General features: G+C 37.6%; 1 protein-coding gene across 1 annotated transcript in view; it reads left to right on the forward strand.

The window, feature by feature from the left end:
* CPNE8 (copine 8) overlaps positions 1–20,061 on the forward strand; it is a 294,950-nt gene that overhangs the window by 252,938 nt on the left and 21,951 nt on the right. The window contains exon 14 of the mRNA XM_057557551.1: positions 4,345–4,472. Within this exon, the coding sequence (XP_057413534.1) occupies positions 4,345–4,472 (128 nt within the window). The remainder of the gene's footprint in view (positions 1–4,344; positions 4,473–20,061) is intronic.

Below are 20,061 nucleotides of genomic sequence, written 5' to 3' on the forward strand. Positions count from 1 at the left end.
TTAGACTTCATCTTCCTTAAATATATTTTAAGAGCTATATTTTAACTTTTTCTCCTATACTTATTCTTGCTTTTTCTATTCCATAGCCCACACAATTTCGGGGAAGGTTGCTGGAGGTTTTAATTTTTCCTCTGTGAAATAGCCCACATGCCACAACCACCAATATCATATAAAAATGGATATCTGTTGGGATTTTGTTGTGTCTTAGAGAATTAAATTCTCCCAGAAACTTATAAGACCATGAAAATCACTCATGTGATCCTGAGTCTTAAGTGCCTCAGGAAAAAGGTCATGAACTATTTTAAGGCTTAAGAAAAGGAATAATTATGTTAAACTAAATGATATTGATTAATTTTCCTTCCATAAGTTTCTTCTCACCTTTGTGTATGATTTTTCTTTTTCCTTTTTCTCTCCCTCCAATTTTCTGCTTTTCCTACCTCCACATTCATTCCTTGTAACCAAACCTATGCAAAGGAGGGACTTTTTTATTATTTGCATCTTAAATGATTCTTTGAACCCAACTCAAATATTTATAGGATAGAGATCATATCCCTTTAAATTCATGAAAAATAGTTTCTAAAATTGATGAAACAACAATGATGATGTCGATGATGATGATAATGCCTCACCTTTAATGTTACCTAATAATTCTATGACTTTATTTTTTTCAAAGCACTTTTGTTTTCTTGAATAAGTAAGAAAGGCAAAGGTTAAGTAGGTCTTCAGAGAGATAGTGCTCCATTTGATTTTTGTGTTAACTTCAGCCTAAATAACTGCAGTGTATATCTGTAGGTGCTGAAAATGGCAAATAGAAAAACTTCAGTCCATGTCAATCTGGCAATTAGTGTACTACCTAATATTACCAAACCCTCATATTTCCATGGTAAGTATTTGTGATATGTATTCACAATCATTAATCTGTTTATCACACCAAATTCAAATAATCTTTCAGATAGCAAGGGAGGCCTTTAAAACAATTTTTAAATCCCTAATTGTGAGTTTGAGGCTAGCATAGATGTTGAAATTGAGCTTTACTCAATCAAAAGGATTTACGGTAAACCCCAGCTTTTCATTTGAAATATGTGTAAGAATAGATATAGTGGAAAAAGAAAAGGGAATGGAAAAAGAAAGGAAAAATATACTAATTTCACCACATTAGCACTTTTGGTTGTGGAAAGAATGTCATGTCTCATGATGATTCTTGATGACTCCTTATAGAGTAAGGCTTTAGAGGAAGTATTTCTAATGGGCATGTAGCCAGTGACCCTTAAAAGAAGGTCTTCTGTGTTGATCAATAGAGAGAAATGCTATATCTGTCCAAGTGATTTCTCCTACCAAATATCTAAAATCACTGGCATACTTTTCACTTATTTTGGCATTTATAGAAATCTAGCAATTTAATATTTATGTGTATACATTTTCTTCCAACTAAACTCAACAGTATAATCACCAAAGGTCTTTAACACTGCAGGCAGAAAATAGAAGCTCAATAGATATTTGTTTACTGAATAAAAGGGATAATTCTCTCAACTTTCTCCTGTAGTAAGCAGTCAGTCTCTGGGCAGCTACAGATACATTTCAAAGAGTAAAACAACAGCTCCTAACAGCTCTCTTCAGCATTTTGCAGCATTTTAGCCCCACTGAAAATTGTTATAGGCTATAGGTAGCAACAGAGACTATGAGCCTCACTTCCAGAACTGAACCTAAATCTCCAGTACAATCCCTCAGGGAGCCAAATGAAGGGAAAAAACTGGTGAGAGCTGGACACTCCTCACTTAAGTCTGTGTGTGGGATTATTGCTCATTTTGAAGTTTGTTCTTTATACTTTCTATGTGTTCTACAAATTAACATTCATTATTTCAGAAGTGGAAAAGTTTGTTAATTAAAAAGGAAATAAAAAATAGGGCATCCACTGCCCTCTTCATTAATAAACAACAAAATTGAATGTACTTATTTTCAAAAACATTCTGTTTTACTTCTGTGTTAGCGCCACACATAAGCTTATTTTTATTTGTCATAACAAGCAAAAACTAATTCTCCACATAATTATTTTAAGAAATATTTTTTTAAAGATTTATAAAATCTTTCTAATCAAGATAAATGAAATGGTGGGGAAAATGGTGACTTTATTATTTCCAAAGGAATAAAGGAAATTCATAATTTTATAGAAATATAAATCCCTCCAGTCAAAATGTTAAAATGCTGATCAAAAAGTAACTCAGAACTATCCTGGTTCGTAATTGTTCCCTTAAGGCAGATATATAATACATTTTTATATGCACAAAATCAGTAATGAGTTTCAATTTTAATTAGCTTTATACCTTATCAAGAGATAGAACACCATAAAATTTTATTTAAAGGAAGGTTAATTAAAGGTCAGCACATATTAACATCAAAACAAACCAGTCACTGCTTTGTGCTAAATATTAAACTTTCACGTTTTAATTTCAATCAATTCCTGTAGGCAATTTTATAATATAAAGAGTTCTTTTATTATTTTTATGTTTTAAAAAAATTTACATGAGGTAAAAATAAAAAGTTTGAATAAACAGACAAAATTAAAAGGACAATGGTTATAAGTCCTTCTTTCACAAATGACAAAATTGTAATGATTGGTAACATCTGACTTAGTTCCCTAAGATCCTCAGTCTTTCAAAATGCTTAGGATTTTGTAATATGGTGGTGTAGTGGTGGTTAAGAGATGGGGCTCTGGAAATGTTGGCTCTGTTACTGGTGTTGTGTGACTTTGGGCACAATATCTAAGCTCTCAATGCCTCATCTGTAAAGTGAGAATAATAATAGCATTTTATCTACTTTTTTAGGTTGTTATACTATAAAAAATATATAATGTATGTAAATATTTTAATATAAAGCTTAGTATATAGAATTCAACAAATTTAAGTTATAAATTACTAATCACTTTTGATTGTTCAGGTAAAAACATACATGCTAAAATTACTGCTGACTTTGTTTAAGCATGGTTACTGTCCCTAGTGTTTTAAAATAGAGCTACAAATTTTTTTATATTACCCCCTTCCAGAGGTGGAGCCTAATTCCTCTTCCCTTGAGTATGGGCTACATTTAGTCACTCATTTCTAACAAATAGATGAAAGTAGAAGTAATGCTATGCAACTTATAAGACTAGGAGCTTATTGGAGCTTCCTCCTTGCTCTCTCTCTCTCTCTCTCGGATCACTCATTTTGGGGAAGTTAGCTGCCATGTTGTTGGAACACTAAAGCAGCCCTATGCAGAGCTCGTGTTGACCTACTGCCAGCAAACCATGTAAGTGAGCCTTCTTAGAAGCAGATCCTCCAACTCTGGTCAGGCTTTCAGATGACTGCAACCCAGGTTGGCTTCTTGATTGCAAGCTCTTGAGAGATCCAGAGCAAGAATCACCTGGCTAAGCTGCCTCTGGATTCCGGACACCTAAAAAGAATGTATGGGATTATAAATGCCTACTGTTTTAAGACACTGACTTTTGGGATAATTTGCTACATAGCAATAGATAACACTGCCTTATTTGTGTTATTTGTGGAAGCTGGACTAGGAGAATTAAACCTAATAACAGAGCATTCAAAGTATAAGAAAGCTAGACTAGGTCTCCAGGTTTAAAGTTGTCCTTCTGGGTTACTATCTGCAGAATAAGAACTCCGGTGGTAAGCTCCAATTCCCTTGAACAATATGGATATGTTTCTTTGATTCTTTTCCCTTTCCCTTGTCTTGATGCTACTCACACCAAATTAGAGTCTCTCTGATCGCTTCTTTAGTTGGGGTTATTAATTGTGGCCTGAAAATATGCATATGGCAGATATTTTACATTTTTGCTTCTATAAATTAAAACTGTTTAAATTGATAGAATTTTTTTTTTCTGATTTGAATACATGTCACTGCAGAAAACTTGGAAAATATAGAATAGTCTAAACAATGAAATAAAAATCAACAATTTATAACTACTCAGAGGTAGCAAATATTAACATTTTGTTTCCTTCTTTTTAGATTTTTATATGTTTATCTCTGCATGTACACAGACCTGTGTATAAATAAGACACTATTAATTGTAAAATGTCATGATATTCAGCTTCTCAAGATTATTTAGAATTTTCTCCTGCCCTTTAATTGAAAAGTATCCATTTTTAATGATTGCACATTATCTCATATCACAATCTATGTAAATGTAATCTATGTTGAGCACTTAATTTATTATTTTTTTGCTATTATAAATCTATAACTGAGTTTTCATCCAAAAAATCTTTATGAGTATGAACCTGTATCATTCTCTTTTTTAATTGAGCTTTACAGACACTATACATTCTTTACTCTTTTTTTGCCTGTAACTTTCTACAGAATGGGAACCCTCAAAACCCCTACTGTGATGGCATTGAGGGTGTCATGGAAGCTTATTATAGGAGTCTGAAATCTGTACAACTGTATGGGCCAACCAACTTTGCTCCTGTAATTAATCATGTAGCGAGGTAAGTGGGAGTAGATAAGTTATTTATTCTAGTGTACTGGACCAGAGTGAAATCATAACATTATTGTTGTCCTGACTCCACAAATGAAAGTTGTTTTCTTCTAATTTACCTCCAAGAAAGTAAGGGAAAAGATATACAGTAAAAAGAATCTCCATTGAGCTATCATGATATTTCAATAAGAACTTTACATCAAAGTCTCAAATGAAGAAACATACACTGGCTTATGTTAGGACCTATATTTGTTCGACTGAGGAAAACTTTTTTTTCATTGAAAAGGCATCCATGAGAGCAATATCAATCATAATCTCAATTGTGTAAATCATTCATATCTAATGTATATTCTATAGTAGCTGGGAAGTAATAAAAGACTGAATTCTATGAAGACAACTGAAGCCTTTCAGTGATATATAGGGCACATTATTTTAACCTCTCTGAAATTAATATATTAGCTAATTTTATAAATTCCCAGAGTTCTACCTGTATATAATACATGGTATTGAGATCAGAATATAATTGCTGATGATTCTAAATGCATGTTCTAGAAAAAACTGTTTAATGTAAACTTGCTTATCATTTTTTACTAATGCATAAGTAAATTAGACACCACTTTTAAAATCACTAAAAAGTTTGTCTTGACTCAGTTGCAAATCCTATGAAACCCTGCCTTATTTTTAGATAATCAGAAAAGTATAGCTCTCATATATTTCCCAATATGTAGCCAAAACTTGAAAAAGAACTGCACTTAGATCAGTTTATCAATGTTCAAAGGCAGTATGAAACCTCAGTTCTCTATTCGAAGGTTCTGGTACTTTACCATCTCCCTACTAGACATTGTTAGCAAAATGTGTTCTACTTTTCATTATCTGAGACATAGACAAGATGCTAAAATACCCCTGCACTCAGGGCTGACCCCAGTGGACTCTCCTGTGGAACTCCACCTCAGGTTGACAGATACATTGATGACCATTTTCTGAGTGTGACACTTTAGCTCAGGTTTTTCAAGCATTTTCATCCACAATCTGTACTAAGTTATGAATTTTATATCTCATCTCTGGACACACACAACTAAAATAAAAGATTATGAAATAATACTTATCCTTATCTCATATTTTCTCTTTATTACTATGGTATCCTATTCTTCTCTATTACTTTTTTTTAAATGCAGGTCTTCACCCACAAAATTGATTTCAGAATTCACTAATGGGTCATTATCTGTAATTTGAAAATCAAATCCTAGCTCATTGTGTTAGCCTATATAAGTAGTGTTATCTATACTTTCTTTTCCTAGTTTTTGATGGCTCTCAAATAAAGCAGAATCAAAAATTATATTAATGCAAAATAAATTATAGTCGACTCTTACTCTCTTACACAGTATCATACCCACCACTGTTTTTTATAAAAAGAGAAGAAAAAATGATAGAACTTATTTTGTGTTAACTCATGATAGTTATTATAAATGTTCTTATCAGTGTTTACCAATTAATTTTGTAGATTTTGTACTGGTATATCTCTACTATAAAAGTTAAGCTTTTAGATATAAAATCCCTAGGTGCATTTCTATATACCACCTAAAACTACAGGCTCCACACTGTTATATTGCAGTTATTTATGTTTTGTCCAGCACTTTAAAAATTCTCAAATATAGGGGTAGTTGCCAGTTAACACTTTCAGACTACTTGAAAATCTGTGATCTAATAATTCTTTATTTTTTTAACATCTTTATTGGAGTATAATTGCTTTACAATGGTGTGTTAGTTTGTGCTTTATAACAAAGTGAATCAGTTATACATATACATATGTTCCCATATCTCTTCCCTCTTGCATCTCCCTCCCTCCCATCCTTCCTATCCCACCCCTCTAGGTGGTCACAAAGCACAGAGCTGATCTCCCTGTGCTATGCGGTTGCTTCCCACTAGCTATCTATTTTACGTTTTGTAGTGTATATATGCCCATGCCACTCTCTCACTTTGTCACATCTTATCCTTCCCCCTCCCCATATCCTCAAGTCCATTCTCTAGTAGGTCTATGTCTTTATTCCCATCTTGCCACTAGGTTCTTCATGACCTTTTTTTTTTTCTTAGATTCCATATATATGTGTTAGCATATGGTATTTGTTTTTCTCTTTCTGACTTACTTCACTCTGTATGACAGACTCTAGGTCCATCCACCTCACTACAAATAACCCAATTTTGTTTCTTTTTATAGCTGAGTAATATTCCATTGTATATATGAGCCACATCTTCTTTATCCATTCACCTGTCAATGGGCATTAAGTTTGCTTCCATGTCCTGGCTATTGTAAATAGTGCTACAATGAACATTGTGGTACATGAATCTTTTTGAATTATGGTTTTCTCAGGGTATATGCCCAGTAGTGGGTTTGCTGGGTAGTATGGTAGTTCTATTTTTAGTTTTTTAAGAAACCTCCATACTCTTCTCCGTAGTAACTGTATCAATTTACATTCCCACCACAGTGCAATAAGGTTCCCTTTTCTCCACACCCTCTCCAGAATTTATTTTTTGTAGATTTTTAAATGATGACCATTCTGAATGCTGTAAGGTGATACCACATTGTAGTTTTGATTTGCATTTCTCTAATGATTAGTGATGTTGAGCATCCTTTCATGTGTTTGTTCGCAATCTGCATATCTTCTTTGGAGAAACGTCTGTTTAGGACTTCTGCTCATTTTTGGATTGGGTTGTTTTTTTACTATTGAGCTTCATGAGCTGCTTGTATATTTTGGAGATTAACCCTTGGTCAGTTTCTTCATTCGCAAATATTTTCTCCCATTCTGAGGGTTGTCTTTTCATCTTGTTTATGGTTTCCTTTGCTGTGCAAAAGCTTTTAAGTTTCATTAGGTCCCATTTGTTTATTTTTGTTTTTATTTCTATTTCTCTAGGAGGTGGGTCAAAAAGGGTCTTGCTGTGATTCATGTCATAGAGTGTTCTGCCTATGTTTTCCTCTAGGAGTTTTATAGTGTCTGGCCTTACATTTAGATCTTTAATCCATTTTGAGTTTATTTTTGTGTAGCATGTCAGGGAGTGCTCTAATTTCATTCTTTTACATGTAGCTGTCCAGTTTTCCCAGCACCACTTATTGAAGAGGCTGTCTTTTATCCACTGTATATTCTTGCCTCCTTTATCAAAAATAAGGTGACCATATGTGCGTGGGATTATCTCTGGACTTTCTATCCTGTTCCGTTGATCTGTATTTCTGTTTTTGTGCCAGTACCATACTGTCTTGATTACTGTAGCTTTGTAGTATAGTCTGAAGTCCAGGAGCCTGACTCCTCCAGCTCCATTTTTCTTTCTCAAAATTGCTTTGGCTATTCAGGTTCTTTTGTGTTTCCATACAAATTGTGAAATTTCTTTTTCTAGTTCTGTGAAAAATGCCAGTGGTAGTTTGACAGGGATTACATTGAATCTATAGATTGCTTTGTGTAATATAATCATTTTCACAATGTTGAGTCTTCCAATCCAAGAACATGATATATCTCTCCATCTGTTTGTATCATCTTTAATTTCTTGCATCAGTGTCTTATAGTTTTCAGCATACAGGTCTTTTGTCTCCTTAGGTAGGTTTATTCCTAAGCATTTTATTCTTTTTGTTGCAATGGTAAATGGGAGTGTTTCCTTAATTTCTTTTTCAGATATTTCATCATTAGTGTATAGGAATGCGAGAGATTACTGTGCATTAGTTTTTTATCCTGCTACTTTACCAAATTCATTGATTAGCTCTAACAGTCTTCTGGTAGCATCTTTAGGATTCTCTATGTATAGTATCATGTAATCGGCAAACAGTGACAGCTTTACTTCTTCTTTTCCAATTTGGATTTCTTTTTATTTCTTTTTCTCCTCTGATTGCTGTGGCCAAAACTCCCAAAACTATGTTGAATAATACTAGTGAGAGTGGGCAACCTTGTCTTGTTCCTGATCTTACAGGAAATGGTTTCAGTTTTTCACCATTGAGAATGATGTTGGCTGTGGGTTTGTCATATATGGCCTTTATTATGTTGAGGTAAGTTCCCTCTATGCCTACTTTCTGGAAGGTTTTTATCATATAGGGGTGTAGAGTTTTGTCAAAAGCTCTTTCTGCATCTATTGAGATGCTCATATGCTTTTTCTCCTTCAATTTGTTCATATGGTTTATCACATTGATTGATTTGTGTATATGGAAGAATCCTTGCATTCCTGGGATAAGCCCCACTTGATCATGGTATCTGAACCTTTTAATGTGCTGTTGGATTCTGTTTGCTATTATTTTCTTGAGGATTTTTGCATCTATGCTAATCAGTGATATTGTCCTGAAGTTTTCTTTCTTTGTGACATCTTTGTCTGGTTTTGATATAAGGGTGATGGTGGCCTTGTGAAATGAGTCTGGGAGTGTTCCTCCCTCTGCTATATTTAGAAGAGTTTGAGAAGGATAGGTGTTAGCTCTTCTCTGAATGTTTGATAGAATTCGCATGTGAAGCCATCTGGTCATGGGCTTTTGTTTGCTGGAAGATTTTTAATCACAGTCTCAATTTCAGTGCTTGTGATTGGTCTGTTTATATTTTCTATTTCTTCCTGCTTCAGTCTTGGAAGGTTGTGCTTTTCTAAGAATTTGTCCATTTCTTCCATGTTGTCCATTTTTTGGGCATATAGTTGCTTGTAGTAATCTCTCATGAACCTTTGTATTTCTGCAGTGTCAGTTGTTACTTCTCCATTGTCATTTCTAATTCTATTGATTTGAGACTTCTCCCTTTTTTCTTGATGAGTTTGGCTAATGATTTATCAATTTTGTTTATCTTCTCAAAGAACCAGCTTTTAGCTTTATTGATCTTTGCTATTGTTTCCTTCACTTCTTTTTCATTTATTTCTGATCTGATCTTTATTATTTCTTTCCTTCTTCTAACTTCGTTTTTTTTTGTTGTTGTTGTTCTTCTTCTTTCACTAATTGCTTTAGGTGTAAGGTTAGGTTGTTTATTTGAGATGTTTCTTGTTTCTTGAGGTAGGATTGTATTGCTATAAACTTCCTTCTTTGAACTTGTTTTGCTGTATCCCATAGGTTTTGGGTTGTCGTGTTTTCATTGTCATTTCTTTCTAGGTATTTTGTGATTTCCTCTTTGATTTCTTCAGCGATCTCTTGGTTATTTAGTAGTGTATTGTTTAGCCTCCATGTGTTTGTATTTGTCACAGATTTTTTTCTGTAATTGATATCTAGTGTCATAGCATTGTGGCCCGAAAAAATACTTGATACATATTCAATTTTCTTAAATTTACCAAGTCTTGATTTGTGACCCAAGATATGATCTATCCAGGAAAATGTTCCATGAGCCCTTGAGAAGAAAGTGCACTCTGTTGTTTTTGGATGGAGTGTCCTATAAATATCAATTAAGTCCATGTTGTTTAATGTATCATTTAAAGCTTGTGTTTCCTTATTTATTTTCATTTTGGATGATCTGACCATTTGTGAAAGTGGGGTGTTAAAATCCCCTACTCTGATTGTGTTACTGTTGATTTCCCCTTTTATGGCTGTTAGCATTTGCCTTATTTATTGAGGTGCTCCTATGTTTGGGTGCCTAAATATTTACAATTGTGATATCTTCTTCTTGGATTGATCCCTTGATCATTATCTAGTGTCCTTCTTTGTCTCTTGTAATAGACTTTGTTTTAAAGTCTATTTTGTCTGATATGAGAATTGCTACTCCAGCTTTCTTTTGATTTCCATTTGCATGGAATATCCTTTTCCATTCCCTCACTTTTAGTCTGTCTGAGTCCCTAGGTCTGAAATGGGACTCTGGTAGACAGCATATATACGGATCTTGTTTTTTTTTTTTTTTTTTTTTTTTTTTTTATCCATTCAGCCAGTCTATATCTTTTACTTGGGGCATTTAATCCATTTACATTAAGGTTCTTATTGATATGTGTGTTCCTATTACACTTTTCTTAATTGTTTAGGTTTGTTATTGTAGGTCTTTTCCCTCTCTTGTGCTTCCTACCTAGAGAAGTTCCTTTAGCATTTGCCGTAAAGCTGGTTTGGTGGTGCTGAATTCTCTTAGCTTTTGCTTGTCTGTAAAATTTATATTTCTCCGTCAAATCTGAATGAGATCCTTGCTGGGTAGAGTAATCTTTTTTATAGGTTTTTCCCTTTCATCACTTTAAATATGTCCTGTCACTCCCTTCTGGCTTGCAGAGTTCCTGCTGAAAGATCAGCTGTTAACCTTATGGGGATTCCCTTATATGTTATTTATTGCTTTCTCCTTGCCACTTTTAATATTTTTTCTTTGTATTTAGTTTTTGATAGTTTGGTTAACATGTGTCTTGGTTTGTTTCTCCTTGGATTTATCCTGTATGTGGCTCTCTGTGCTTCCTGTACTTGATTGACTCTTTTGTTTCCCATATTAAGGAAGTTTTCAACTATAATCTCTTCAAATATTTTCTCAGTCCCTTTCTTTTTCTCTTCTGCTTCTGGGACCCCTATAATTTGAATGTTGGTGTGTTTAATGTTGTCCCAGAGGTCTCTAAGACTGTCCTCAATTCTTTTCATTCTTTTTCGTTATCTGCTCTGTAAAAGTTATTTCCACTATTTTATCTTCCAGGTCACTTATCCATTCTTCTGCCTCAGTTATTCTGCTATTGTTTCCTTCTAGAGAATTTTCAATTTCATTTATTGTGTTGTTCATCATTGTTTCCTTTTTAGTTCTTCTAGGTCCTGTTAAACATTTCTTGTATTTTCTCCCTTCTATTTCCAAGATTTTGGATCATCTTTTCTATCATTACTCTGAATTCTTTTTCAGGTAGACTGCCTCTTTCCTCTTCACTTGTTTGGCCTGGTGGGATTTTACCTTGCTCCTACATCTGCTGTGTGTTTCTTTGTCTTCTCATTATGCTTAACTTACTATGTTTGGAGTCTCCTTTTCGCTGGCTGAAAGTTTGTAGTTCCTGTTGTTTTTGGTGTCTGCCCCCAGTGGCTAAGGTTGGTTTAGGGGGTTGTGTAGGCTTCCTGGTGGAGGGGCCTAGTGCCTGTGTTCTAGTGGATGAGGCTGGATCTTGTCTTTCTGGTGGGAATGTCCACGTCTGGTGGTGTGTTTTGGTGTGCCTGTGACCTTATTATGATTTTAGGCAGCCTCTCTGCTAATGGGTGGCCTCTCTGCTAATGGGTGGGGTTGTGTTCATGTCTTGATAGTTGTTTGGCATAGGGTGTTTAGCACTGTAGCTTGCTGTCCGTTGAGTGGAGCTGGGTCTTAGCATTGAGATGGAGATCTCTGGGAGAGCTTTCACCATTTGATATTATGTGGAGCTGGTAGATCTCTGGTGGACCAATGTCCTTAACTCGGCTTTCCTACCTTAGAGGCACAGGCCTGACAACCAGCTGGAGCACCAAGACCCTGTCAGTCACATGGCTCAGATGAAAAGGGAGAAAGAAAGAAAGAAAAAATAGAATAGAATAGAATAGAATAGAATAAAACATAAAATATTGTTAAAACAAAAAAATATTTAATTATTAAAAAAAATTTATAAAGTAATAAAAGAAAAAAAAAATGATAGACAAAACCCTAGTTCAAATGGTAAAAGCAAAGCTATACAGACAAAATCACACAAAGAGGCATACACATAGACACTCAAAAAAGACGATAAGGAAAAAAAATATGTATGTCTATATATATAAAGAAAAAGGAAGAGTGCAACCAAAGCAATAAGCAAATCTACCAATGATAATAAATTCTGAGTACTAAACTAAGATAAACATAAAACCAGAAACAAATTAGATGCAGAAGGTAAACCCCAAGTCTACAGTTCCTCCCAAAGTCCACTGCTTCAATTTTGGGATGATTTGTTGTCTATTCTGTTATTCCAGAGATGCAGGGTACATCAAGTTGATTGTGGAGTTTTTATTCCCTGCTCCTGAGGCTGCTGGGAGAAATTTCCTTTTTGCTGCTTTGTTCACACATCTCCTGGGGTTCAGCTTTGGATTTGACCCTGCCTCTGCATGTAGGTCCCCTGAGTGCACCTGTTCTTTGCTCAGACAGGACAGGGTTAAAGTAGCAGCTGATTAGGGAGCTCTGGCTCACTCATGCCAGGGGGAGGGAGGGGTACAGAATGCGGGGCAAGTCTGAGGCTGCAGGGGTCAACATAACGTTGCAACAGCCTAAGGCACGCTGTGTGTTCTCCCAGGGAAGTTGTCCCTGGATCATGGGGCCCTGGCAGTGGTGGGCTGCAGAGGCTACTAGGAGGGGAGGTGTGGATAGTGACCTGTGCTTGAGCACAGGCTTCTTGGTGGCTGCAGCAGCAGCCTTAGCATTTCATGCCAGTCTCTGGTGTCCATGCTGATAGCCACGGCTCGTGCCCATCTCTGGAGCTCATTTAGGCAGTGCTCCAAATCCCCTCCTCACACACCCCAAAACAATGGTCTCTTGCCTCTTAGGCAGTTCCAGACTTTTTCTCAGACTCCCTCCCGGCTAGCTGTGGTGCAGTAGCCCCCTTCAGGCACTGTTCACACAGCCAACCCCTGTCATCTCCCTGAGGTCTGACCTCTGAAGCCCGAACCTCAGCTCTCAGCCCTCACCCGCACTGGCAGGTGAGCAGACGAGACTCTCAGGCTGTTGAGTGCTGGTCGGCACTGATCCTCTGTGTGGGAATCTCTCTGCTTTGCCCTCTGCACCCCTGTTGCTGTGCTCTCCTCCGTGGCTCCAAAGCTTCCCCCCTGCCACCCCCATCTCCACCAGTTAAGGGGCTTCTTAATGTGTGGAAACTTTTCCTCCTTCACAGCTCCCTCGCAGAGGTGCTGGTCCTCTCCCTATTCTTTTGTCTCTGTTTTTTCCTTTTCTTTTGCCCTACCCAGGTACGTGGGGAGTTTCTTGCCTTTTGGGAAGTCTGAGGTCTTCTGCCAGCATTCAATAGGTGTTGTGTAGGAGTTGTTCCACATGTAGATGTATTTCTGATGTATTTGTGGGGGGGAAGGTGATCTCCATGTCTTACTCCTCCGCCATCTTGAAGGTCTCTGAGATAATAGTTTTAAAGGATTATTCTATGCTACTGATGGTGACAAGACTAAAATGGATTGAATAGTTCTTATATTAAGTACATTGTATTTTCAAATTAGTGTATCTAGCAGGAATGAGAACCACACAATACACTTATGATTTTTTCTACACCATTAATTTTCCTCAAAGTTAAGACATAAAGCATTAATACAAGAACAAATTTATTATAAAGTAAAATGTAAAATTTCTATGAATTTTTAAGATAAAACAACAAACTTCAAAGAAATTCCAAGTTTACTGTATCTGCTTCAGGCTCTATCTGTAACTCTCTTGATGGTTGAATATATCTCCCCTTCTCTTAGGTATATTTTATGGTGAATCAAAAGAAAACCAAAATATAAGTGGATAAAATTAATCAATCAAAAGACATAAAGTAGGTGAATAGATTAAAAAAGAAAAAAAAGGCCCAATTGTATGCTATGAGAGGCTCAACTTCGAATTAAGAACATACATAGGATGAAAATGAAGGAATGGATAGAAAGATACTCCATGCAAATGGTAACCAAAAGAGAGCAGGCAAGGGCAGCTATACCTAGAACAAACAAACTTTAAGTCAAAAATATCCAAACAGACAAAGGTCATTACATAATAAAAGCATCAATTTATGTGATATATATCATTTTATATAATTATATATATATTTTTTAGCTTGCCATTTGCAACAACATTGATGAACCTGAAGGATGGTATGCTAGGTGAAATAAGCCAGACACAGAAAGAAAAAAAACTACATCGTCTCACTTATATGTAGAATTTTTAATGCTGAATACATAGAAACAGAGTGTTAGAACAGTGGTTAACAGAGTTGGAGAGGTAAAGGAAATGGGGAGATATTAGTCACAGGGTACAAAGTTCCATTACATAGGATGAATATGTCTAGAGATCTCATATATTGTATGATGACTATAGTAAATACTGCACTGAATGCTGGAAGTTTGCTAAAAGGGTAAATTTCAAGTGCACTGATCACACCCCAAAAAAATATGGTAACTATGTGACATCATGATATGTTATCATGCTTGACTGTAGTAATTATTTCACTGTGTATATGTATATCAAATCATCATGTTGTACACCTTAAGTACAATTTTTATTAAAAAGAACAAAAATTTAAAGGGTCAATACAACAGGATGACATAATAATTATAAATATGTATAGACCAAACATCAAAGAATCTAAGCATATTTTTTTAATTGACATATCTGAAGGGAGAAATAGACATCAATACAATAGTATTAGAAGGCTTCACTACCCACTTTCAATAATGAATAGATCACCCAGGCTGAAAATAAATAAGGAAACAGCAAATTTGAGTAATGCTCTAGACCAAATGGAACCTAATTGACATATACAGAACATTCCATTCAACAGCAACAGAATACATATTCTTTTCAAGCATACATGGAACATTCTCTAGGATAGATCACCTGCTGAGTCACAAAACAAGTATCATTAAATGTAAGAAGATTGACATCATTCTAAGTATCTTTTCTGAACACAATGAAAAAAAAACAGAAATCAATAACAAAAACAAATCACAAAACTCACAAATAAATGGAAATTAACACACTCTTGAATGATCATTGGGTCAAAGAAATCAAAAAGGAAATTAGAAAATATCTTGAGAAAAATGAAAACACAATATACCCAAAGTTATGGGATACTGTAAAATACTGTACTTTTTTTTTGGGTGTGATCAGTACTAAGAGGGAAATTTATAATGATAAGACAACACTTTTAAAAAGAAGACAAATCTCAAACGACCTAGGTTTATACCTCAAGGAACTAGGAAAAGAACAACAAGCTAAGCACAAGCTAATGGAAGGAAGGAAATAATAATTAAAATTAAATAAAAATTAGAGCAGAATTAAATGGACTAGAGACTAGGAAAACAATAGAAAGAAACTGGCTAAACTAAGAGTTGATTCTTTTTTAAAGATAAATAAAATCTACAAACCTTTAGCTAGACTAAGCAGAAAAATGACTCAAGTAAATAAAATCAGAAATGAAAGAGCAGACATTACAACTGAAGTCACAGAAATAAAAAATATTATAAGGGACTATTATAAACAATTGGACTCCAACAAATTGGACAACTTAGAATAAATGAATAAACTCCTAGAAAGTTACAACCTACCAAGAATGAATCAAGAAGAAATAGAAAGCCTGCACAGAACAATAACAAATAAGGTGATTGAATCATACACACACACACACACACACACACACACACAGAGAGAGAGAGAGAGAGAGAGAGAAAGGGACACAGGGAAATGGGGCTAATGGATATGTTTATTACCTTGATTGTTTTGATGGTAAAATGAGTATATACATATGTTGAAACACAGCAAATTGCTTATATTAATTATGTACAGTTTTTTGTATACCAATTATACCTCAATAAAGCTGCGGGGAAAAAGACATAGTAATAACAACTGAGACTTTCTCCAGAGGTAACAAGAAGTGTTGAAAGAGAAATAAAAAGTAAACGCCAGGCTTCCCTAGTGGTGCAGTGGTTGAGAATCCACCTACCAATGCAGGCGACACAGGTTCGAGCCCTGGTCTGGGAAGATCCCACATGCCGCAGAGCAACTGGGCCCGTGAGCAACAACTACTGAGCCTGCACATCTGGAGCCTGTGCCCCACAACTAGAGAGGCCGCGATTGTGAGAGGCCCACGCACCGCGATGAAGAGTGGCCCCCGCTCACCGCAACTAGAGAAAGCCCTGGCACAGAAACGAAGACCCAACACAGCCAAAAATAAATAAATTAATTAATTAATTTAAAAAAAAAAAGAAACCGTACCAATGACTGAGCCGCACCCCACAGCAATTAAATCTGAATGTCTACAGATAGGACCCAGTCCAGACACTATATTTAAAAAAAAAAAAAAAAAAAAGTAAATGCCCCCAGATGGAAGACTCACTTCTCTCCCCACTCGCACAGTGGAGCAGTGCCTTGCCCCAGAGGTCATCCAAGAGGCTGAAGCCTTACTTGCATCAAAGTGGGCTTCTGGAGCTGAACCTGGGACCCCAATCTGACTCTGCCCAGATGGTGGAGAAGTAGGTGGACATGGAGTTCATCTCTCCTCACAAATGCATCAAGAATACATCTAAAAATGGAACAGTTCTCACAGAGCACCACATGAACACTAGCAGAGGACCTCAGACACCTAAAAGGACAAGAAAGATCCCCATGTAACTGGGTAGGACAAAAGAAGAGAAAAGGAAGAGGAGAGGAAGTGGAAAGGGACCTGCACCCCTGGGCAGGGAGCTGAAGGAGAGGAGAGGTTCCTGCATCCAGGGAAGCCCCTTCACTGGTGGGGAGATCAGTTGGGACAGAAGGGAAGCTTTGGGGGCTATCGGAGGAAAGTGCAGCAACCAGTCTGTGACAAGCAGGACACAGTGAGACCTACACAGATAGTCTGTGCCACAGCCCTGCATGCCCCAGCCTGAGACGTGCATCCACCAGTGCAGAATGGAGCTGGGTACTGGAACTTGGGATTTGGAGAGCAAACCTGGGGAGAAGAGTGCTGTTGGCTGCAAGGAGACAGCCTGAGGGGATGGGAGTGAGGAAATCCACAACTGGGAATGCTTGTAGAGGAAACCCAGACCATATAAATGAAGTGCCATTGTTGAGTGACACAAAAGGGGTGGGGCTACCATTGCAGCCTCTCTCTCCACATGCCGGCCCCTTCCTCCCCAGGCACTAGGAAGGACTCCTGCCAGGGTTGACTGTCTTGCACCATTGGCCACCGGCTCTCCAGCATACCCTGTCCCCACCAGGGCCAGCTCTCTCATACCCGAGGCCACCAGCTGGCTCTCTCACTCCCATGGCTGCCAGCTCCCCTGCATGACCCATTCCCACATGGGCTCCCACAACCCCATCTGCTGCATCCTCCTCTGCACCCCCTCCTCACCGGGTGGACTCATGTGCTCCGGGCAGCCTCAGGAGCAGACGCCTGTGGGTGGCCCACACAAATAGGTGGGACTGAAAACACAGCTAAGCCCCAGGGGCCATGCAACTATGGAAGAAAAGCTGCACTCTCTCCTCGCAGCTGTGAAAACTGTGAATTGACACCCCTGCAACTGGCTTTGTAACCTCAGTGCCTACAGAACATCTGAATGGACAACAAGACTCCCACAGAAAAGACGGTTCTAGCTTTAGCAGCTGTAGGCTTTGTGGGAACATACATGCCAGGGTTGTGCCAAGCTAGAGTCTGAGCTGACCACAGGGGGTCCAGACTCATGATTACTGCAGTCCGGGGACCTGACTTCAGTGGACCTACGCTGGTGGCCTGGTGAAAACATCTGAAAGACACCAGGGCCAATAGCGGGCATACCCACAGTTAAGGTAAGGCCGAGAGCAGTGCCAACAACAGTGTAATCTGAAAACTTGCACAATGGGTGAAAAGTGACACGACAGAGCACACCCACAGGTGAATAACTCCAGAGGAGGAATACTCATTGGCTTTCCTCCCAGTGGGAGTGATCCAATCCTGCCTAGCTCACACTGCAGATCAGAAACACAGCTAAGAAACAGATCTTGGGGCCTCTACTCCAACAACTATGGAGCAAACCCCACCTCTAACAGGGCAGTGACAACCACAGAGCAAAGGGGAGGCCCCACTCAATATCCAGTGCAGGCTCTGGTCACCACAACATCAGTCACATCTCCTATCAAGGGGATAATGGCTAGCATACACTGAGGGAAAAGGTGGCAGTCGTCTATACTAAAAACAATGCTTGCACCAAAAAATATTAAACCCACACAGGATACACAGGGATGTTCCCACATAAAAATAACCCTCCCAAGACAGTCTGAGGGTCTTGAATCGAGAGGAAGAACCCCCAGAGCATTCAGCTTTGAAGGCCAGTGGGGCTTGAGTGCGAGAGCTCTACAGGGATGGGGGAAACAGAGACTCCAATCTTGAGGGTGTACAAAGGTCTCACGTGCACTGGGACCCAGCACAAAGTACCTCCATAGGAACCTGAGCTACACCTACTTAGGGGTCTTGGAGGGTATCCCGGGGTGCAAAGCATTGACTATAGCTCACTATGAGGGCAAGGACACTGGTAGCAGAAGCCCCAGGGAATATTGATCAGAGTGAGCTCTCCCAGAGGCCAACATTTCAGCACCAAGACACAACCCTTCCCAACAACCTGCAAGCTCCAACGCTGGAAAGCCTCAGGTCAAACAACCAACAAGATAGGAAACTAGCCTCATCCAACAGAAGACAGGCTACCTAAAGTTGTACTGATCTCACAGCCACCTCAAAACACACCCTTTGACATGGCCCCAGCTCCACCCAACAGAGGGCAGGCACCAGCCCATCCCACCAAGAAGCCTGCAGAAGGCCCTGGACCAACCTCACCCACCAGGGGGCAGACACCAGAAGCAAGAGGAACTATTATCCTGCAGCCTGTGGAAAGGAGACCACAAACACAGTAAGTTAGATGAAATGAGATGACAGAGAAATTGGTGCAAATTAAAGAAAAAGATAGAAACCCACAAGAACAACTAAATGAAGAGGAGATAGGCAATCTACCTGAAAAATAATTAATAGTAATGATAGTAAAGATGATCCAAGATCTCAGAAAAAGAATGGAGACACAGATCAAGATAATGCAAGAAATGTTTAAGAAGCAGTGTGATTTAAAGGACAAAAAGAGATGAACAATACAATAACTGAAATACACTAGAAGGAATCAATATAAGAATAAATGTAGGAGAACAACGAATAAGTGAGCTGGAAGACAGAGTGATGGAAATCACTGCCACAGAACGGAATAAAGAAAAAAGAACATATAAACAACAAGGTCCTAATGTATAGCACAGGCAACTATATTCAATATCCTGTGATAAACCATAATGGAAAAGAATATAAAAAAGGAATGTATATATGTGTATAACTGAGTCACTTTGCTATACAGCAGAGATTGGCACAAATTGTAAATCAAATATACTTCAATCTAAAAAAAAATTTTTTAAAGAAACAAAGAATGAAATGAGGACAGTCTCAGACACCTCTGGGACAATATTAAACATGCCAACATTCACATTATAGGGGTTCCAGATGGAGAAAAGAAAGAGACAGGGCCTGAGAAAATATTTGAAGATATTATGGCCGAAAAATTCCCTAACATGAGAAACACTCACTCAAGTCCAGGAAGCATAGAGAGTCCCATAGAGGATGAGCCCAAGGAAGAACATGCTGAGACACATATTAATCAAACTAACAAAAATTAAAGACAAAGAAAAAATATTAAAAACAACAAGGGAAAAGCAACAAATAACATACAAGGGAATCCCCATGAGGTTATCAACAGATTTTTCAGCAGAAATTCTGCAGGCCAGAAAGGAGTGGCACAATATACTTCAAGTGATGAAAAGGAAAAACCTACAACCAAGAATGCTGTACACAAAAAGTCTCTCATTTAGATTTGATGGAGAAATCAAAAGCTTACAGACAAGCAAAAGCTAAGAGAATTCAGAACCACCAAACCAGCCTTACAACAAATGCTAAATGAACTTCTCTAGGTGGGAAAGACACCAGCATCTTAA

Source organism: Balaenoptera acutorostrata, chromosome 11, assembly GCF_949987535.1.
Source record: "Balaenoptera acutorostrata chromosome 11, mBalAcu1.1, whole genome shotgun sequence".
NCBI lineage: Eukaryota > Metazoa > Chordata > Mammalia > Artiodactyla > Balaenopteridae > Balaenoptera > Balaenoptera acutorostrata.